We start from the raw sequence: 23,759 nt of genomic DNA, 5'->3' as shown, positions 1-23,759 counted from the left end.
TACGATCACCTGAGCCCTAGGATCCCTGTGTACAACGGCACCCTGAGCCTCAAGAGGCGCTGAAGAGTGTGTGAGTGAGTGAGGTTAGTTTTACGCCGCACTCAGCAATATTCAAGCTATATGGCGGCGGTCTGTAAATAATCGAGCCTGGACCAGACAATCCAGTGATCAACAGCATGAGCATCGATCTGCGCAATTTGGAACCGATGACATGTGTCAACCAAGCCAGCGAGCCTGACCACCCGGTCCCGTTAGTCGCCTCTTACGACAAGCATGGGTTACTGAAGGTTCATTCTAACCCGGACATTCACGGGTAGAGGCTCTTAAGAAAGCTAGTGAATGAGTACGATTTTACGCCGCTTTGAGCAATATTCCAGCTATAACGCGGCGGGGGACACCATACATTGGCTTCACACATATCATCTTCAGTACCCATCCCTGTGTAATCGCAGTGAGTGAGTGAGTTTTAAGTCCGCTTTAAACAGTGTTTTAGTTTTAAAAAGAGCATGCCACCTTAATATGGAAGAAAAGTCCAAACAGGGAACCGATCAAGACCGTGTAGTAGACTAACGCTTTGTTCCTGAAAATATGTAAGACACGATATGGATAGAAACAAACAGCTGAATTTAATTTAAAAAGGCGCCCCAGTGACAGGGGAGATTTAGGGGAAAATCTAGACTTGCTTTATTTAGGACTTTTTGCTTTACGGTAAAGGCTGGGCGGAAAGGAAATGGTTCAGGAAGAGACATACAAGCCATGGAGGCGTGACACTTTGGTTAAACAATTAAACGACCAGGCATGTACCGACCGACCAGTTGTCATAATCGGATTATATACAATAGATTATAAATAATAGCCTTCAAACTCTTAGCAAGCTAAAAGGAAGAGATGAGTTCCCGGTATTCTTACTATATCAAATATTTTGGGATTTTTTTCTTCCTTGTCAATATTGCTAAATCACGAAATCTTATTAAAATCAAAATGCAAAATTGTTGTTAGAGGCGGTTTGGAATGGGAACAAAATACGTCTATTTAAAAAATATATTATCCCAAACACATCATGGAAATGAATTAATTTTAACAAAATATGCCAACTTGACTCCTGAAATACAAAATTACGAAATCGTCATTTTTGCTTTTTAAATAAATTCGTTTTCCTTCCTCAAGCTGCGTCGGTGTTTCGTGAGTGCGATGCAGAAATGTCGGAAATTCAAAACACTAGTACTGAGTTTTGTCTGATACTTAAAATTTGAATTTCGACATCTGTTTGTTTTACAACTTCCAATGGGAGTTTTGTCCATTATTATAAGTTCAAGGTATGTATTACCAGCGACACGATGGTCGCAAACGACAGGCAATCCTCTAAGGTATATCAATCGATTGTCACCTGTTGTCAAAAGCGGTGTTATTGATTTCGTCTCCAGTTGGACTTCCTCAGTCGTTTGGAAATCTCACGGAATATCCCGAGCAATTCCGAAATGCCTACACTGGGGTCCCTGTGAGCTTTAGATAAGCATACCACAGCCCGAGACATGAGAGTGTTCCGTTCGGCTATCAGTTGAGTCCGGAAATAACGGTCGCGTTCAAGAGGTCGACGGGTCCTCCTTTCCCGCTTTTCAATAGGCTTTTCCCGGATATAAAATCTAACAGGCGAACCCACGGCTCATTCGACTGAAGGCAGCTGACGAAACAGTGACGGTAAGTAATGCTCCCTCCATAGTGTTTCCCCACAACATACTTGCTAAGGAATTCGTCCCAGTCTCACCACGTTTACGGATAAGCTGTGATCCGTGGATCTCTCGTGCGTCTTACAGCGCTACAGGAGACCGCGTTTAATCCGAATTGTCAAACCCTCGTTTTAACGCATTGTGTTTTAAATTGTGTTTCATTTAATATTGTATGTATGTATGGATTGTTTTGATGATTTGTTATATTTTCACCGCACTTTTAGTTTTGGATATCGATGCATGTGTCATTTCGCCGCAGGATTCCCCTTTGTTGTTACCCCCGAGCTCACCGCGTGCACACACAACTCTCACGGGTTGAAGCGAGGGCAGGAAACACAGGGTCACGTGACCTCATCAATTTCCAGGGCCGTGTAGATTAGAATTTCCGCTGGTCATGACAATTTTGTGTGCTATAGGAAAGGGTGGGCTTGCACAAGGCACTTACACACACATGTAGCAAAATGTCGATGGAAATTAATGTGGAACAAACCTACCTTCTCTAACATGGTTGTATAATATTTACACACGGATATGAAAATACCTGTTGATCGATGTGTTGCAATAAACTCGACACGCACGGCTTGTTTATGACAGTTCTAACTGTTGTTGACAGCTCAAGCGTGGAACTGGGCCATATTGCAAACTTTCCGAAAAATGTTTCACAATTCCTATAACTGCAACATCCAAAAATAAATTTAAAAATTCTCAGGTGAGCTGATTTGTGCAATTAGAGGTTATTAAACTATCTCAGGTGATGTCCATTGACGATAATATTGAAACGTGTTGGTTATTCTCTCTAATTAATGTCAATGGGGCGGTAGGGTAGCCTAGTGGTCAAAGCGTTCACTCGTCACGCTGAAGACCCAGGTTCTATTCCGAACATGGGTACAATGTGTGAAGCCCATTTCTGGTGTCCCCGCCGTGATATTGCTTGAGTATTGCTAAAAGCATACTCACTCACTAGTGTTAATGGTATTTTCGAACTATTAAGGTATGTATGATTCTAGAGATAGCGTGACGGGGTTGCAGTTGGGATGGGTGGATGGGACGCTTCTTTGTGGTGTAATACCGCTCCTAAATCTTCCACTAAGCTGATGCGTTTCTGCCAGGTGAGACGTGCAACAGGCGTGTCGGCCCAGTGTCTGTTCAGTGTAGCCTGATAGGTTTACACTGATCAAGCTGGTACGACTGATATATTGAGCTCATCGCCAGCAGTCGTATGTCACTCGTTTTCCCCGTAAAGGGGAAACGTATTAGCATTGAAATATGACTGTACAGCCACACTTCCTTCCCTCAGTGCGTCGGGCTGATTGTCGGTACACCCTCCACAGGAACTATATATAGAGTCACAGATTGTCCGGCTGTTGTCCAAAGTGATGTATATGTGAGTGAGTGAGTGAAGGCCTTTCAGGATATATCAGTATTTACTGAGTGAGTGAAAACTTCCCAGGGTATGTCAATAGTTAGTGAGTGAGTGAGGTCCTTTCGTGGCTATGTCAGTATTTAGTGAGCGAGTGAGTTTAGCGTTGCTATGCAGTGTTCCAGCTGGGATATTTTGGCATACAACTAAGTATTCTTGTCACATATTCGAAAACAATATCATCATCATTATTGACACAATAACTCATTATACATGTAAAACAATATACATTTTACTATCTAACTTTACTATCTAACTTTACTGTCTAACTTTACTATCTAACTTTACTGTCTAACTTTACTATCTAACTTTACTGTCTAACTTTACTGTCTAACTTTACTAACTTTACTGTCTAACTGTACTCTCTAACTTTACTATCTAACTTTACTGTCTAACTTTACTGTCTAACTTTACTCTCTAACTTTACTATCTAACTTTACTATCCCACTTTTCTGTCTAACTTTACTCTCTAACTTTACTATCTAACTTTACTGTCTAACTTTACTATCCCACTTTTCTGTCTAACTTTACTCTCTAACTTTACTATCTAACTTTACTCTAACTTTACTATCTAACTTTACTGTCTAACTTTACTATCTAACTTTACTGTCTAACTTTACTATCTAACGTTACTCTCTAACTTTACTGTCTAACTTTACTATGTAACTTTACTGTCTAACTTTACTTTCTAACTTTACTGTCTAACTTTACTATCTAACGTTACTCTCTAACTTTACTATCTAACTATATATCCACACAACTTTAAAGAAACAGTATTAAATGCGGTATAGCCTTTCAGAGTATCAGTAGCGTATCTGATGTCGGCCAAAGAAACCAGTACAAGTTGTATTTTCACACAGTGTTTATGATATGAAGGCATGACATTGTATTTTTAAACTTTGCAAACGGATTTATCATCATAACATAGTAATGGCCGATGCTTAAACATCTTGGCTATGATATAGTATGACCAGAAATTATTGAGAATTTTAGGAATATGTTTAATTGGATTTCTGGTATAAACAACCATGACCAGCTAGCAAGTGCTTGGTTTCATTCAAGAGACAATAATCCGTTAATCCTTTTTCATTAGTTTGTGAAGAGTTATCCCCCTTTGTTTACCTGCTAGCAGACGACATTTTCAGTGATCCCCAGTATGGATGATTTAGAGAAGAGGAAGTTGATTTTAGAGTATTATAACAAGGACATCAGATCAGCTACAGTGATTTCAAGGAGAACACGCACCCCTTTGTCCACTGTTTATCGTGTTTTGAAAAATATTGCAAATGGATATGGCATTGAGCACCAGGGAGGCGCAGGTAGGCCCAGAAAATTGACTGTCGGTGACAGGAGGCGGCTTGGTATTCTTGTTTCTAAAAACAAACGAAGGAGTTTAGAAAACTTAAGGCTTGATATGATTGATAGAGGAACTGTGGCTGTCTGTAAAGAGACAATTAGAACTGAGCTGCATGCAATGGGTTGGCAAAAAAGTCGAGGAATTCCATCACTGATCATGAAACCTGAACAAAAGGAGCGAAGGTTGAACTGGTGCTTACAGCATAGAAATTTTAACTGGGACAATGTGATTTTCTCAGATGAAAGTTTTGTGTGGCTGTTTCCTAATATACTGAAATTCTGGACCAAACAAACTGAAAAACCTTTGTATCAGCGCCCAAAGTACAGTCCGAAATTGAACGTGTGGGGTGGCATATCTGTGTTAGGGGCAACGCCCCTCTGTGTATTTGAAAGGAATATGAACAGTGAGCGGTACACAGATATTCTCGACGGACATTTACTTCCATCTGCTCACGTGTTCTATGGAATTCTTTGGATTTTCCAGCAGGCCAACGACCTAAAACATCGTTCAAAGCATTCACAGGCCTGGTTTCGGACCCAAAATATGACATTATTAGATTGGCCAAGCTATAGCCTGACCTAAATCCAATAGAAAATGTTTGGGGACTTATGAAGGAAAGTGTCAATAAGAAAAATCTGACAAATATTGCTGAAATGAAAGAAGAGGTGGTCCGATATTGGGACAGCATGGACCACGACTTTCTAACTTCTTTGATCAGTAGTATGCCCTGCCGCATTGAAGCCTGCATTGCTGTCCATGGTGACTTGACAAAATACTAACTGCTCACCTGTCTTTGAATCTGGAGTTATGTTCTGCTAATATTCACATTTAATACGTGAGTAATGAGTGAAAAAAATTAAAATTACAGTCTTTAAATTCTCAATAATTTCTGGTTGTACTGTAACTAAGCCTTCCGTTATCATTTGGGAGGATGTGGCTCTGGCCCCAGTTCCTCAAAGCGATCGTAGCGCTAAGGTGATCGTAAGTCCCATACTGTAACATAGACTTACGACTGTCGTAGCGCTACGATCGCTTTGAGGAACGGGGCCCTGATGTTTTACTCAAAACATTGACACAGATGCAGTGATGGAAATGTATGTTGTTTTGCGCCGCATTTAGCAACATTCCACCTGTTTCATTCAGGTGTGGGTGTGTTGAAGTTTTTAATGAGCGGTCACTCATTGCAGTCATGTGGGCTAGCTAGTGAACGGGTGGGTGAATCTTGTTTTAAGACGTACTTGGATCACGACAGGCTTTACATAATCACGCTGGTTGTTAGCATGAAGATTGTATGTGTTATCGGGGATTAACGACGCCTACTCGTTGAGAAGTCTATAACTCTTACTGCTCGAGCGGCGGTGGGGTAGCCTAGTGGTTAAAGCGTTCGCCCGTCACGCCTAAGACCCGGGTTCGATTCCCCACATGGGTACAATGTCTGAAGCCCATTTCAGGTGTCCCCCGCCGTGATATTGCTGGAATATTGCTAAAACTGGCGAAAAACAAACTCACTCGCTCACTCACTCATACTCCTCAAGCGGTGTTAACTTATTGATCAATGTTTTGTCTCTTTGAGTGTAGTGGTGGTTGTATATACGTAATTCACGTGATTAAATAAGTATCAGTGAGGTTTTCTATTTGTAATAAATCCCAAGTATTTATGAATCAAGTCATTATTGCACTAACGTTATTATGGCGCCATACTATATACTCCACTCCACGACAAGAGACAACAACGGCATCATCTAAGGGAGGTAAATATGCTTTACGCATTTTATTGGCGATTATACTTAGTTTAGGGGAGATAATTGTTCATATATCCGAAGGGATATAACTTTGCTCCGAAGTCTGGAAGACGTGAATATACAAATATATGTCTCAAGAAAGTCAAAGGTAGAGAACCATTCACTGAGACGTGATCCATGGAGAAAACCACTTCTCTCGGTCGTTATAGGACACTTGTCCATTTCCTAAATACAATTATCATTCAGATATGTCCTTTCACATTTGCGGCTGAATAATTATTACAATATCTTGACATCCGTGACCAGTTGTCAAAACGTGCAGAATAATCTGGGGAACTTGATTACAGAAATTGTGTAAGTTAATGACTTTCGAAACCCGACACGCCATCGTTTCGTAATCCGACACTTGGACGTATAACGGGTCATTAGTTTCAAGTTCAATCAGTGAGTGAGGGAGTTTAGTTTTACGCCGCTTTTAGCATTATTCCAGCAATATTACGGCGGGGACAACAGAAATGGGCTTCACACGTACCCATGTGAGGAATCGAACCCGGGTCTTCGGCGTGACGAGCGAACGCTTTAATCACTGGACTAACCCACCGTCCCTCAAGTTCAATCAGACTCAGTGAGAAAAACATGTTCGTTTTTCATAGGCGTAGTGCATGTAGTTCACGTTCTTCTTATTTACACATCAACTTCTGATTGGGACACTGGGGCGGGTGGTTAGGCGGCGCATACGTAGATCGGTTCCCATGATGCCAATCACTGGATCGTCTGGTCGTTAAACCAACAAACGACCCTATTTCGAACTGAGCTTACACGTTTGTATGGGTACCAAACGGATGGTATAATAGGTTAGTGGTTACAAGACCGGGTTCGATTCCCAACATGGATACATTGTGTGATTGATGTACATAACCAGAGTTACGACATGGAAGAAAACCTGCACTATATCAACATGTAATACGTAACTATATCAACATGTAATACGTAACTATATCAACATGTAATAGGTAACTATATCAGCATGTTATATGTAACTATATCAAGATGTAATACGTAACTATATCAACATGTAATACGTAACTATATCAACATGTAATCCTGCACTATATCAACATGTAATACGTAACTATGTCAACATGTAATCCTGCACTATATCAACATGTAATACGTAACTATATCAACATGTAATACGTAACTATTTCAACATGTAATACCAACATGTAATACGTAACTATATCAACATGTAATACGTAACTATATCAACATGTAATACGTAACTATATCAACATGTAATACCAACATGTAATACGTAACTATATCAACATGTAATCCTGCAATATATCAACATGTAACCCTGCACTATATCAACATGTAATCCTGCACTATATCAACATGTAATACGTAACTATATCAACATGTAATACGTAACTATATCAACATGTAATACGTAACTATATCAACATGTAATACGTAACTATATCAACATGTAATACGTAACTATATTAATGCGAGCAAGGGACACTCGCATTAATTTAATTCTCGCATTAATGTAATTGATTACAGCAGTACTAAATCGGCCTAAAACTCAGGTCACTGACCCTATATCACTATATAATGTTGTATAGTTGTAACCAGTAGCAAAATCAGTATTACCAGCTGAGAGACCAAGCTTTGACCCTTAGACCATGAACACGGATAACACCGTCAGCTGATATCGTTCAACGATGGTCGAAAAGTCAATTCAGTTCAACCGATCTACCCACCTGAATATTTAATGAAAGGGACCAGTGAAACCTCCTTGTCTGTATCATATTTTGATTTATACGGAAAGATTCAGAATGACAACAGCCAAAAAATATTATTTACAAATGCTTTTGTTAAGAGCGTTGACTTCAGCTTTCCTATAGTCAACCTTTATGGCGAGATTGTTCTTGCGGCAGCCTTTGATTTCCACATCGGTGTTTTGACGTGCATTCGAGCGTGATTTTCCTGTGTAGATTTCTTAGAACCTTCTACGAAACGTTGTTTGATCGAGATTAGAGCATTCAAGGACCTTGTCAATATTTCAAAGGGTTTCATAGTAAGCATGTAGAGGATATTTCCAAATTTGTTGCATCCGTGACCAAAGTGGTGTCTGGTAAAATTCCCGTTTGAGACTTATACCAGTGTAGAGCAGGATACGCTCACCTTTTGATACATCATCAGTCAGCTCATTTTGATAGGGATCCGTAAACACAAATCGTATATGGTCGGTATCGTACTGTGAAAAGGTTTTGCAACTTTTATTGACACCACGCCTAATCTCCCGCATGCAATGAACTGTATGTCTGTCATGTTACTGGGCTGTTGTATGGGCGCGTTGCAAGCTGTATATTGCTGTCTTTCACATTATACGGTCAGCCCCCCCAAACTGTTTTATTTTTAAATATTATATTGGCCTTGAGTTGAACCGTGATCAATAGATTAATTGATTTTGTGTTTTGGTTTAACGCGACACTCATCAGTATCTTGCTAATATATTGTGGCGGTGTGGTGAAAGTGTTTGCCGAAGACCCGGGTTCGATTCCCCACTTTTGTACAATGTGTCCATTATTGTGTCCGATCGATCTTGCTGGGATATTGCTAAAGGCGGTGTAAAACTGAACTGAGAAAAATGAGATAAATGAACTTTGAAAATTGCGTTATGTCGCATTTGGAATGAATGAATGAATGAGTGAGTGAGTATGATTTTACGCCGCCGCTTTTGTAGCAATATTCCAGCTGTGTCACGGCGGGGGGACACCAGAAATGGGCTACACACATTGTACCCATGAGGGGAATCGATCCCGGGCCTTCGGTGTGACGAGCGAACGCTTTAACCACTAGATTACCCCACCGCCCCCTCCTGTGATACTAACATATCAGGAATATACATATATTTCTATTTAAACAGTTGTGAAGCTGATATTTTTCAGTACACTCACGTTTCACTACACGACACGAAAATGAATGTACCGCTATGTGGGTGAGGACGAATTCGGGTGATCTAGCCTTGCTCCAAGGCTGTACTGAAGTATAAGTATATGGATGCAAAGGGATCCCATCCTTTACATGGGCATTTTAGAAAATCGGACAGTTAGGACGCCACTCTATAATAGTTACAACCTGTTTTTATTATTTGTATAATATCGAAATTATGATTTATACGAATAATTAATGCCTTGGCGACTAATGTAAGTCTTCGGGTGGCCTAAAGGGAAGTTTCCAACGAGGAAGCCATTGATATCCCGTGACATATTCATCTAATTGTGTTGCGGGGTGATTCATATACCTACAGTAAGATGTTATACTTCCATGTATACACGGACGTATACTCCCGTATTATGGCGTTACCGGGTTTCCATAGTACAGTACTGCTCTCTCTTTCTCACGTGATTGCTCCATACTTGACAGTGTTAGGACTGTGGCCACGCCCACAGGTAGGCGGAGGAAGGAAACCATGAGCGTGGACCACGACATCTGCTAGTCTGGCATACATTGTTAGACACATGCTGAACACACAAAGTTACCGAATTGGAATATTTAGGGGATATTATTATAGTGAAAACTGAGGCCACCTCTTCTTTACAATTTGACCATAAATATTCATGTTCATGGACTTTTGGGTTCAATACATATGAGGGATGTCATGAATCGGACGCATAATGCAAAATTATGAAGCATGTTCGAGAAAATGCTGAAACTACAGGGGGACACTGAAACGACTGACTGACTGACTGAATAAATGAATGAATGAATGAATAAATAAATTCAGGACTGGGTTTTTTCATTTAATGTAGTTTTCCATCTCTTCCTAACCTTTTGTCAAACAGCAAATGAAAGTATGGACGACTGCTGCAGGTTATAATAATCAACTCCTAGGTGTGGGACTTCACAAAACAGCGTTATTTCTATTGGGTTTCCGCGACTAACTAGACCCTGTTATCTAATTTGAAAATTTATATCTGAAAAAGTAATAAAATGGACACCAGAACGTTTCTTAATCTCTTAGGGCTGAGGCAATCTAGACTTGCCCAATCGTTATATAGACTTGAGCCGGATGTCTTATAATTTAGTCTATATCGATGACGCTCCTAGTAGCTTTGCCTATCGTAAGAACCGACCAATAAGGCACGGTGGGTACAGTGTTATGTTGACTTCGTAACATTATAAACCCACCGGCGTGAAGAGTGTTCATGCTATCGACCATTGGTTTTACTGACTAAGCTTGATTATTTTCAAGCCGCGATGAAATAACTGGGGTATCAACATTCACTCACAAATGAAGTATGTGTCGCTTAGCTGTGATAACACATTATTTTCACCATCGTTCTTTACTGCAACCATTAAACAACAGTGGCTGCCAACCCCATTTTGGTGGGCCTGATTCGGGAGCAATTTAGATGGCATCCGCATTCAGAAGTATGATAGGTGGCAAGCAAATAACATCGCATTTACTTCTGAGATTGTTGATGTTGTTGAGTTGGGTTTTGCGTCACATCGGCATTATTCCAGCCATATAGTGACGAGAACAAGTTTGCATTAATAAACTTCTTTTTTTTTTGTAAGTACATACTCGGAATGAGTTTTATTTCAAAAACATTTATTCATTACATTGTCATTTAAAAGCAGAAAAAGGCATAGCATCAAATTTACAGGCAGGCAATTTGTTACTCACATTTCACAGTTACAATTTATGATAGTTACATTTCACAGTTACAATTTATGATACAGATCAACTTCCCTCAGGTAGTTCACTATCAGATGAGCGCTCACGCGGGAGAACAGATCTTTTAGGTTTGTTGCATCATAATGTGAGTCCCTTGCAGACGATAAGTCCACGGATTCAAGCAGAATATGCTTGATGGTGAAAACCTCATCGCAAGAGACACACATGGGGGGTCCATCCCCATCCGTTTTCAGCAGATAGTCATGAGTAAATCGACTGTGGCCAATACGACATCGTCGTAAAATTACCTCATCACGTCTTGGCTGACAACCCAAGTAGGTATAACCAATTGTTGGTTTCAATTCATACTGTTTATTTCTTCCTACTTGAGTGTCCCATCGTTTTTCTGAGAATCTACGCGTAATAATGATCTACTTAAAATAACAGTTATATTTCAATTTTCGGTATTTCAAAATTTTCTAGTAATTGATTACAAATCGCACTCTTGGGACCTTGGAAAGTGCACTAAACGTTTCTGTCTCACAGGCCCTCGTGTCTTTGCGAGGATTAAAGATTTTGAAAAAATATAAAAACGTTGAGATGACCCCCGACTCGAAATGCTTTATGTTGTGTACTGTGAAGCATTTCGAGTCGGGGGATCATCTCAAAAAATTATTTTTTTAAATCTTTAATCTTCGCAAAGACACGAGGGTCTGTGTTCTGTCTCTGCCTTTATGGAGTGAATATGTGCTTTTGAAATTTGTGTTAATTAATTCCCGGGATTTAGGGGTGACCAATGAAAATTAGAATGAAACATTACACGGTATCGGGAATTCAACAACTTTATTTATACAACTCGGTCTGACCCACATACACGCCGAGGAGTGGGGACTCTGACGAGGAAATCGATTTGTTTTCGACCCTGCTGCCTAAAGTTGACCTGTCTGCCACCACGGACACAAGGACACACACACTCTTCCCCTCTCATCCTGCTAAACCCGTTCGTTGGCAGGTAAACGTTGAGATTTCTAGCGTGTTGAGACACACAAAGCGTTCGTAGCATTGCGACCTGTCGTAACTCTATAGTTTATCATAGGCTTACTAATGTAGCGCTACGAACGTTTTGTAGATCGGGACCCTGATCTTGACAGACCAGGGCCTCGTTTCACAAAGCACTAAGGTGATCGTAAGTCACTGAGGTAACCTTAGTGCAATGTTAAAGAATGGGAGTTAAGGTTAACCTTAGTAAAGGTTGCTTCGTGAAAGGAGTCCCAGGGCCCCGTTTCAGAAAGCTATCGTAGCGCTACGACTGTCGCAAGTCTATGTTACAGCGTAGGGGGTACGCCAGTCGTAGCGCTACGATAGCTTGTGGAACGTGGCCAAGGTTCCGCATCCACCACGTGGGGTCCGTACCACGGGACATTATATCACTCCGGTACTCATACAATTGACCATTGGGTTTACACGTCCAGACTTTATTATTCACAGGCTCTTGGGACAAAAAAAAATGTACCTGAGTTTATGAAAACGACATCGCCCAATTTTGTTGTTTAATGTCGCACTGAGCATTATTCCAGCTAATGGCGATCTGAAAGTAGCCGAGACTGAACCCGACAATCCAGTGATCAACAGCATGAGCATCGATCTGCCATGTGTCAACCAACCAAGTCAGCCAGCCTGACCACCCGATCCGGCGTTTGTCGCCTCTTATGATAATCATGGGTTGCTGAAGATCAATTCTAACCCGGATCTTCACGGGTAGCCTAAAGGGTTAATACCTGGCGTCATGTTGCAATCAACCTAAGGGCATAAAGTAATATGCTTCGATATTATGCAATCCCGGTTATGAAGTATGGGAGCCTCGCCCAACTTTGATATGAATCTATAAAATATGACTAAAATATATCCAAATTCCCAGATGGTTTATTTATGACTCATTTAGACTATGTTAAGGCGTTTACAGCGTTACAATGCAATGCAAGTGCAGCACTGTTCAAATCCAACTCACTCACTCACTAACTCAGGTGCTATGCACTTGTTGAGCAGAGCAATAATTTAATAGTTATAGGGTGGTCTTATGGTCTGAAAGTAGTTGTGTTTTGACCATACGATCTAGTCGCCTAGTATAATACTGTTCAAACCCCACTCACTAACACAAGCCACAGCACCCTGCTCCAGAGCGATATGGTGAATGTTTTACGCCGCACCGCTGCCAATATATTGTATAGACATGGTACAGTTGGGGCCATACAAACCAGGTGTTGATAGTCAAACTAATGAGCCACGTTTCCTATCCTCTGTGGGAGTGAGTGAGTGAGTATAGTTTTACGCCGCTTTTAGCAATATTCTAGCAATATCACGGCGGGGGACACCAGAAATGGGTTCACACACTGTATCCATGTGGGGTATCGAACCTGGGTCTTCAGCCTGACGAGCGAACGCTTTAACCACTAGGCTATCCCACCGCCCCTCATATCCTCTCTGAACTTTTCTCTTCTTAACCTTCAACTCCGACCATACATATTTAACGTCTTAGTGCTCTGGTTTAACGTATTGTTTCCAAAACTACTGTCGTTTCAAGTGGTATCTGTAAATATTGTCGCTTGAACAAAATACAATGTATGAACGAAAGAAATTCGGAATAGTTAAAAAAATGTTAAAGAGTTAATTCCATTCCTGTTTGTCCTACTTCGCCTTTTTTCATTTGCTGAAATTGGATAACATAATCAGCGGTGAAAAAATGCTCTCCAAAAAGAATGCTGGTAATTTGCGACACTTTGAGTCTGCGCAGCCTTTGGTACATTACTGGCGGTACAAAAAACAACAAAATCGATATCTGGTAACTTTTGTTATATAATGTTGTTGGCTTGTGTAATTATAAGTGCGGTTGTTTTGTTGTAGCAAATATGTTATTTTATATGTTGTAATCCTTTTCGCGAGTGAAACTAGAACGGAAAAAAACAGAAGCTTAATAGTCTTGCAGTGTATCAGTAGGGTTGCCAGGTTGTTAAAACGTTCGCTCGTCACACAGAAGGCCAGGGTTCGAATCTCGAATTAAATTAATCTCACGTGTAAAACTAGGCTGTAAAAATAGAAGCTTTGTCGTCTTCTAGTTTATTTAATTTCATACCCGTGAAGATCTGGGCTAGACTTGGTACTCAGCAACCCATGCTTGTTGTGAGAGGCGACTAACAGGATCTGATGGTCAGGCTCGCTCATCCAATCACCCGCAAGCTCAACCAATCACTCGCACGCTCATCCAATCACCCACACACTCATACAATCACCCACACACTCATCCAATCACTCGCACGCTCATCCAATTACCCACACACTCATACAATCACCCACACACTCATACAATCACCCACACTCTCATCCAATCACCCACACGCTCATCCAATCACCCGCACGCTCATCCAATCACTCGCACGCTCATCCCATCACCCGCACGCTCATCCAATCACTCGCACGCTCATCCAATTACCCACACACTCATACAATCACCCGCACACTCATCCAATCACCCGCACAATCATCCAATCACCCACACACTCATACAATCACCCGCACAATCATACAATTATCCACACGCTCATCCAATCACCCACACACTTATACAATCACCCACACGCTCATCCAATCACCTACACACTCATACAATCACCAGCACAATCATACAATCACCCACACGCTCATCCAATCACCCACACACTTATACAATCACCCGCACAATCATACAATCACCCACACACTCATCCAATCACCCACACACTCATACAATCACCCGCACAATCATACAATCATCCACACGCTCATCCAATCACCCACACACTTATACAATCACCCGCACAGTCATACAATCACCCGGACACTCATCCCCACCATAGCCACCCGCACAGTCATCCAATCACCCACACACTCATCCCCACCATACAATCAAACGTCTACTCACACACCTACTCGCACAATAAATCGCAAACTTAGCCCGCACATTGTTTCAGTCACCCGCACACTCATCCGCATTCATCCACACCCTTACCCGCACACTTATACAATGTACAGATGTATAATCAGCCATAGGTGTCTAGAGGTGTTCCTGGTTGAGTGGCCTGTTCGGTCATAACATGGCCGGTAATCACTTGGGGCAGGAAAACTTGCCTCACAGGAAAATGTAACCGAACTGTATGATTCAAATATCCTTCCGCATGTGACACAGTCGTGCTATCAAATACTACACCGACTGTTGCCCTAGTTTCGTCAGCTTAAATAAAGTGGCATGGTATTGTATTGCACTTCTATGATTATCGGTGTAATGGGAGTGGAAATTAATCATGTGTTAATTTTCCGCATCAACGTCAACTCGGACAAGCGAGAACTATTGAATTGTCAGAACTACAGTCGATATGGTATATCTGCAGTACAGTACTTATCTCAAATAAATACCACTTGGGCGAGTCAGTGAATTTAGAGTCACATCGTGTAGCATTTGTGCAAATATTGACCTGTGAATCTGTAAGTTGACCAGTAAGTTGATCAGTGAACCTGTGAGTTGACCAGTAAGTTGATCAGTGAACCTGTGAGTTGATCTGTAAACCTGTGAGTTGACCAGTCAGTTGATCAGTGAATCTGTGAGTTGATCTGTAAACCTGTGAGTTGACCAGTCAGTTGATCAGTGAACCTGTGAGATGACCAGAAAGTTGATCAGTGAACCTGTGAGTTGACCAGTAAACCTGTGAGTTGACCAGTCAGTTGACCAGTGAACCTGTAAGTTGATCATTACATTGATCTGTGAACCTGTGAGTTGACCAGTAAGTTGATCAGTGAACCTGTGAGATGACCAGAAAGTTGATCAGTGAACCTGTAAGTTGATCATTAAGTTGATCTATGAACCTGTGAGATGACCAGTAAGTTGATTAGTAAACCTGTAAGTTGATCATTAAGTTGACCAGTGAACCTGTAAGTTGATCATTACGTTGATATGTGAACCTGTAAGTTGACCAGTAAGTTGATTACTGAACCTGTGAGATGACCAGAAAGTTGATTAGTAAACCTGTAAGTTGATCATTAAGTTGATCTGTGAACCTGTGAGTTGACCAGTAAGTTGATTAGTAAACCTGTAAGTTGATCATTACATTGATCTGTGAACCTTTGAGATGACCAGAAAGTTGACCAGCGAACCTTTGAGTTGACCAGTAAACCTGTGAGTTGACCAGTCAGTTGACCAGTGAACCTTTGAGATGACCAGAAAGTTGATCAGTGAACCTGTGAGTTGACCAGTAAACCTGTGAGTTGACCAGTCAGTTGACCAGTGAACCTGTAAGTTGATCATTACATTGATCTGTGAACCTGTGAGTTGACCAGTAAGTTGATTAGTAAACCTGTAAGTTGATCATTACGTTGATCAATGAACCTGTGAGTTGACCAGTACGTTGACCAGTGAACCTGTAATTGATCATTACATTGATCTGTGAACCCGTGAGTTGACCAGTAAGTTGACCAGTGAACCTGTAAGTTGATCATTACATTGATCAATGAACCTGTGAGTTGACCAGTAAGTTGACCAGTAAACCTGTAAGTTGATCATTACATTGATCAATGAACCTGTGAGTTGACCAGTAAGTTGACCAGTGAACCTGTAAGTTGATCATTACATTGATCAATGAACCTGTGAGTTGACCAGTAAGTTGATTAGTAAACCTGTAAGTTGATCATTACATTGATCTGTGAACCTTTGAGATGACCAGAAAGTTGACCAGCGAACCTGTGAGTTGACCAGTATACCTGTGAGTTGACCAGTCAGTTGACCAGTGAACCTGTGAGATGACCAGAAAGTTGATCAGTGAACCTGTGAGTTGACCAGTAAACCTGTGAGTTGACCAGTCAGTTGACCAGTGAACCTGTAAGTTGATCATTACATTGATCTGTGAACCTGTGAGTTGACCAGTAAGTTGGTTAGTAAACCTGTAAGTTGATCATTACGTTGATCAATGAACCTGTGAGTTGACCAGTAAGTTGACCAGTGAACCTGTAAGTTGATCATTACATTGATCTGTGAACCTGTGAGTTGACCAGTAAGTTGACCAGTAAACCTGTAAGTTGATCATTAAGTTGATCTGTGAACCTGTGAGTTGACCAGTCAGTTGACCAGTGAACCTGTAAGTTGATCATTACATTGATCTGTGAACCTGTGAGTTGACCAGTTAGTTGATTAGTGAACCTGTAAGTTGATCATTACATTGATCTGTGAACCTTTGAGATGACCAGAAAGTTGACCAGCGAACCTTTGAGTTGATCATTACATTGATCTGTGAACCTGTGAGTTGACCAGTAAGTTGATCAATGAACCTGTAAGTTGATCATTACATTGATCAATGAACCTGTAAGTTGATCATTAAGTTGATCAATGAACCTGTGAGTTGATCATTACGTTGATCAATGAACCCGTGAGTTGATCATTACATTGATCAATGAACCTGTGAGTTGACCAGTAAGTTGATCAATGAACCTGTAAGTTGATCATTACATTGATCAATGAACCTGTGAGTTGACCAGTAAGTTGATCAATGAACCTGTGAGTTGACCAATAAGTTGATGAATGAACCTGTGAGTTGACCAGTAAGTTGGTTTACCAGTCGCTTGACTAGTTAGTTGATTAATACGTTTGTCAGTGAGTTGTTTGACTAGTCAGTTGCCTAGTGAGTTGACTGGTAACTGGCGAAGTTTAGTGAGTTGACTGGTGAGTGAGTTGACCAGTGTGTTGCCTGAAGAGTCTTCTAGTGAGTAGGCGATTACCAGTGAGTAGGTAGACGAGCAAGTGGGATGTTTCAGTCTGGGGTTATATGACGATCACCGGATTTCGATATAACGTCATCGTTTGGCTGTGGTTGCTTTCACCGGGGATTTCATCAGAATATTCATTTTCTCTGGAAAACTTTCTTGAACGTATTTCACAGCGTGCAAATTTGCCATATCATGCAACGGTAAAGTGTGGAACTTTTTTATTTACGTACGGGAAATTTTGGTGATTCATGTCCTATACATAGTCCGAGAGTTTCCGCGTGTGGCTTCAAACCCGGATGAACGTAAAGAAAGCAGTCGGGCAAGTGCGCGTCTAGTGACTGTCTGCCGGCCGTCAGCCAGTGTCCCGTAGCATACGCAGCGATATATACAGGATACGATGGAAAAAGTACCGCGGGTGGTTTAAAGCATTTGTATGTACACGGTACTATGATAGACATGCGACGTCTTGTAGACAAGGTATGTATTTATTACCTGCATGAACCTTGGCTTGGTATTGAGCTGGTCGGTGATCTGGTCAGACAACTGGCCAGTCAACTGGTCAGTCAAGTAGTCAATCGAGCTGACAGTCATCTGGTGGTATGACTCTGTAACGTTGGGATTCGCAGGGTCGGTTAATTTCACGTTGGTCAAAACTTGATTTGGTTTCTCTACAGTTTAGTCTACAGCAAAACGTGTATCTGTCAAACCAGTAATTTAAGTCTACACGTCCACTTCGTCCGTTCAGCTTTGTGGTGAGTAATAGGATATTACGCCTTCGGAAAGTAATTAGGTCGTTCAGTCGCGGAGTTACAGCAGGTTATATAACGGACATCCGACAGTCTGCACCGAGTCTCGCCCCAGCGGTAGAAAATAATGGACGTGAAGTTTGATGTGCGTTAAACTATGGTTCTACATGTCGCAAGCCTTTGATAGCATCTTTGTCTTCTAATGATCATTCCGGCACTAGTTGGGGCGGTGGGATAGCCCGGTGGTTAAAGCGTTCGCTCCTCACGCCGAAGACCCGGGTTCGAATCCCCACATGGGCACAATGTGTGAAGCCCATTTCTGGTGTCCCCCGCCGTGATATTGCTGGAATATTGCTAAAAGCGGCGTAAAACCATACTCCCTCACTCACTCACTCCGGCACTAGTTGTTTGACACCATACTTCTCGGGGTCGTGTAAAATGGGGGATTTGTGCTGATTGGATGTCATTGTGTCCCTTGACATGGATCTTTGTTGATGATGTCAACCACTAGTTTCAGTGACGAGATTCGACCATGTAGGGAAGCTGTGATGTCATGTAAAATTATATATCACTGTGGCGTGAAAGAACACACTCACTCACTCACTCACTCACTCACTCGCTCATGCACTCATTCTTGCCAGACACTCACTCACTCACTCATCGTTGAATGCAAATTACGACACCAAAATACGTACATTGTGTATTACCATGCGTTAGAAGCATTTCTCCCCTTTGAGATCCCGGGTAAGAATCGATCTCAAGTAATGTATTGGTATACGAGCGCCGTCTACTTCATGTACAGTCCGTTTGATTTCAGTTGAGACCGATGAATTGCTCACTAACACTAAATCTAAAAATTGCAACAAAACCAAATGTTGCACAGTCACACGAAATCGACAAACCAACTCTGATGAGAAGGAGAAATGACATCAAAATACTGATCGTTTGTTAGTGAAAAATTCATCGGTCTCAAATGAAAGCATATGGACTGTGAGAGAGAAAGTGATACAGGCCCTGGGGCTCCTTTCTCGAAGCAACCTTTACTAAGATTAACCTCAACTCCCATTCTTTAACATTGCACTAAGGTCACCTTAGTGTCTTACGAACACCTTAGTGCTTTGTGAAAGGAGGCCCAGGACGCATTACACTGTGGTAAAACCAACAAGCAAGGCTGTGGCGCTAACAAACCTAGACACATTATCGTGACGAACTGATATTGGAACACGTGATCACGGGTTCCTGGTGCGCCAAGGGGACAAAACTCTGTACAACAAAGTGTGGTGCCTTAGACGACTTGACGAACCATGTACCCAGCGGTGTTGCACGCAAATACTTCACAGTATTGAGACTAACTGCAGCAAACGTGGAACGCTACCTTTTACACTGTGTCCTATATATTTCCTGTATGATACGATTAAGGAACTAAATATATAATCTTTCGCATGAAGCTTCGTTTGGTAACAAATGAGATGTGAATAAATCTTTAATCAGCATTACCTATTAAAAACACCATATATTTCTTTCCGATCCAGTGATTCATTACCTAATACTTTTTCATTTCCCGTTTCAGCTTCCATTATGTAGCTACAAGAGTTACCCCCCTTACCTCAGTGCCTTGACGATGTCTGCCCAAGAGAGGGAGCTCCTGATGAGGCTCTTGAAACAGTCAGTGCTCACTCTGTGCCGCGAGACAATCTCCTTCCAGGCCAAGTTAGAAATAGACGGATTAATATGCATCACGGTGGAGGATAATGCACAGCCAATGGTAGTCAAAATACACGAATATGTACAGAAAAACCTACGTTCCTTTTCTTATGGAGATTCAACTCTGGGAATGGAAATCCCGCCATCAAAGAAGAGCAGACGAGATTTGTTTCACGATGGCCTTGTCGTGAATAGTCCTGCTGACTCTTCTGAGGGTCTGAATATGTCGGACGTGTCTGTGGACGAGTCGGGGGAGACGTCAGCAACCCCAGACGCTGCTGCAGGTCTTCAGCCTGTATCACGACCCTCGTCAGCCCCTTCCCCCGAGGAGAGCCACAAATTAAGTGAAGTAACTAGTCGCCTATCAAACAGCCTCGGTGGAGGGAAAGGAGATGGAACAGAGGACAACGAAAAGCGTGATGACGAAGAAAGAAGTGATAGCGCAGAACGAGACTCCAAGCTGAGTTTATCCTCTGCTCCTAACACCAGTCTCATCCCAGCAAATATCCATGCTCACAGTTCGGCTATGACGCACCCTCAAGGACTTTTGTGTAAGCGCTGTTTCACCATAGTCCCTGATGCAACATCATTCGACAGCCACAACCTGAGAGAACACTCTCTCTTCACCTGTAAGATCTGCTTCAAAGGATTCACAGCAAGGAATAACCTGAAACGTCACTTCCGGCTCCACACTGGTGTACGGCCGTACAAGTGTACGATGTGTGCGCAGGGATTTACTAGAAAGGACGATCTGAAGGCCCATGTACTCCGACATTCCTACAACAAACCATTCCGGTGTGGACTCTGCGGGAAGGGCTACACAGACAGGTCGTGTGTGAGGAATCACATGGCCAAGGAACACCACACCAAGCTGCTCCATGTTTGCCCACAGTGTGGGGAAGGTTTTAATGATACAGTGTTGTTCTCCAGACATAAAAAAGCTCATCCCGAATTTCAGAACTTTCAGTGCGACGGTTGCTCTTTCATTGGTATCAACTCGTTGGACCTTATGAAGCACACCCTCACCCATTCTACAAAGTCGTACACATGCAAGCCTTGCAACCAACAGTTCACGGATCCTTTTGACTACAGCTCACATTTGAAAAAACACAAAACGGATGAGTCCTTCACGAGTTATTGCTGCTGCTTCTGCAATACTGAGCTCAATACCTACGAACACTTTGTGAGACATGAGTACTCCCATGCTCAAAGTAGACCCCACTCATGTCATTTCTGTTCCAAACAGTTCCGTTATCCCTCGGACTTGAAGGCCCACGTCGCTACTCACACGGAACCCGTGAACCTTGCCACAGTACCTCGAGATAAAAGCCCTGATCCGGAGCCTGAAGGTAACAGCACATCCTCCAGTCAGTATTGGTGTACGGAGTGTCAAATAGGCTTCGCTTCGGAGGATAGCCTCCATGGACACATCTACGAGGCTCATGAGTCCCAGAGACTCAGTAGGGACACGGACCGTCAGCCGGACTCAGATGGACCAGCAATGATTGAACTTCGCAAAGAAGACATTGATTTTCCCAATGATATTGCTGCTATGAAAATGACTCCTGATTCGGTGGAATCTAGACCTGAGACGAGTGGTTCAGACAAACATGCTCCCTCTGTCACGGACAACATCCCCATGGTCGATCTGTCGAAAACCAAACTGCCTCATTTGTCGGCCTTTGAAAGGAAGTCATCTTCAGAAGCCAGGCCTGGTTTGTTCATAGGTCCAAGAGACATGTCTCATCCAGCTGAATCTGTGGTATTAAATGGGGAACCCGTATCTATAAAAAGAGAGATCCCAGACCATGACGAGGAATTAAGAGCTCTCCAAGACGACTTTATGCCCTCGAGTAGTGACTACCCAGGATCTCCTGGAAATGACTCTGTCGCAAATTCATCGTTCGACGGTGAACAGCCTCCTGGTTCAGGAGTAAAGGAAATTGTTTTGGAACGAATCCACATCCGGTCGCCTGGGTTTGAAAGAGTTGTCACCCCTGAAGTGCTCTTCCGTTCCCAGTCGGCTTTCCAATGTCAAGTCTGCAAGGAGAACTTTGTCGACTTCACCAACTTTGAGTTTCACAGTAGCAACCTACACAGACGTTTTGTATGTGAATATTGCGGGAAAGTGTTCACGGCAAAACCTAACAGAGAACGTCACGTCCGCTACCACACTGGAGAAAGGCCGTACAAGTGCGACCTTTGCGATCAGACATTTTTCAGGGGAGACGACTTGAAGTATCATCGCACAACTCGGCATTCTGGCGTCAAGCCTTTTCGCTGCAACGCTTGTGGGATGACATTTGCTTGGGCTAAGGACCTTGAGAGACACATGAAGCACTACTGTCATTGACGCGAAGAGAAACTATGTTCACGGGTGTCCGTTATAAGCTACGGTTGAGTTCAGGGTATGGTTATTTAATTATGGTTCAGGGGTTGAAACTGGTCAGGTGATGCACCGATATATAATTTATTCTATAAATAGGGTAAGTGAACATTGGTTTGCTTTTACCCTTGACCAGTTGTTGACTGCATTACACTAGCCAAGGTAGCCGGTCATACATTTTAACAAGGACCCTTATCTGATGGTATTTTTGAAAGACTGACTGATTTTCATTGTGAGTCACGTGAACATATTGTCAATATTTGACATCGATAATATAATTATAAAGAATCCCTGATTTCACCTACTAATATGGATTTTAATAAGTGGTGCAGAATGTGTTTAAAGAGGCACGGACGTTTCTGTTAATCTTAGGCTTATTTTGGAGGAAATTATTTGGTCATTGAGGTAGATTTGTGTCAACGAGGGATAGTTTTCCCAAGACAACACAAACCGTGACTGTGATGTAATTGTTCGAACCCTGTGACACATTATACCGTCTGCTATTTATGTACTTTTAATCGACATGGTCACTGATAAACCGTTGACGTTCCATGCCAACTCTGTGATGACGTCCAAGCTTTCATGTGCATTTGTGTTGGTGCTCCTTGCTCAAAATAGATATGTCTGTATTTCGGGTTTTATATACTACAAGGTGCGATGGTCATGCCAGTATTAGTTCAATATTGACAATGTGTTAATCCTTCATTGCTGCATTGTGATCGTGTATCTGTGTAACAAATTTGTAAACATTGTTTGCTTAATTGATGAACATTACAGAGTTATCAGACCCCCTACGGGTACCATGTGTTAAAAGCCCATTTAGGATGTCCTTCTGTCTCACCCGTGAAGATCCAGGTTAGAATAAACCTTCAGTAACCCATACTTGTCCTAAGAGGCGACTAACGGGATCGGGTGGTCAGGCTCGCTGGCTTGTTTGACACGTGTCATTGGTTCCAATTGCGCAGGTCGATGCTCATGCTGTTGATCACTGGATTGTCTGGTCCAGACTCGATTATTTACAGACCGCCACCATATAGCTGGAATATTGCTGAGTGTGGCATAAAACTAAACTCACTCACTCACCCACCCTTCTGTCTCGATATTGCTGGATGACTGTTAGAGTAGCCGAATGGTTAAAGCGTTCAATAGCCACGCCGTAGACACGGGTTCGATTCCCCACATGGGTACAATAGCTGAACTC

The 23,759-nt window shown here is 42.1% G+C and overlaps 2 protein-coding genes across 3 annotated transcripts in view; both read left to right on the top strand.

Moving 5' to 3' along the window:
- Nucleotides 1-23,759, top strand: part of LOC124253888 (fibrillin-1-like) — a 102,244-nt gene that overhangs the window by 29,589 nt on the left and 48,896 nt on the right. The gene's annotated exons all lie outside the window — the stretch shown is intronic.
- LOC124253897 (zinc finger protein 235-like) lies at nucleotides 1,427-23,515 on the top strand. Of its 2 annotated transcripts, none has more exons than XM_046687750.1 (2): nucleotides 1,427-1,698; nucleotides 20,039-23,515. In XM_046687750.1, exon 2 carries the CDS (start codon nucleotides 20,090-20,092, stop codon nucleotides 22,523-22,525), a length of 2,436 nt encoding a protein of 811 aa, XP_046543706.1. In that variant the 5' UTR covers nucleotides 1,427-1,698; nucleotides 20,039-20,089; the 3' UTR covers nucleotides 22,526-23,515. The 2 variants fall into 2 exon arrangements, with proteins under 2 accessions (XP_046543706.1, XP_046543705.1); XM_046687749.1 differs by lacking the exon at nucleotides 1,427-1,698 and adding an exon at nucleotides 18,030-18,199.

Source organism: Haliotis rubra, unplaced genomic scaffold (assembly GCF_003918875.1).
Source record: "Haliotis rubra isolate DU_JTF1 unplaced genomic scaffold, ASM391887v1 Scf558, whole genome shotgun sequence".
NCBI lineage: Eukaryota > Metazoa > Mollusca > Gastropoda > Lepetellida > Haliotidae > Haliotis > Haliotis rubra.
The sequence above is the reverse complement of the archived record's forward strand: the minus strand, read 5'-3'. Positions and strand labels throughout refer to the sequence as shown.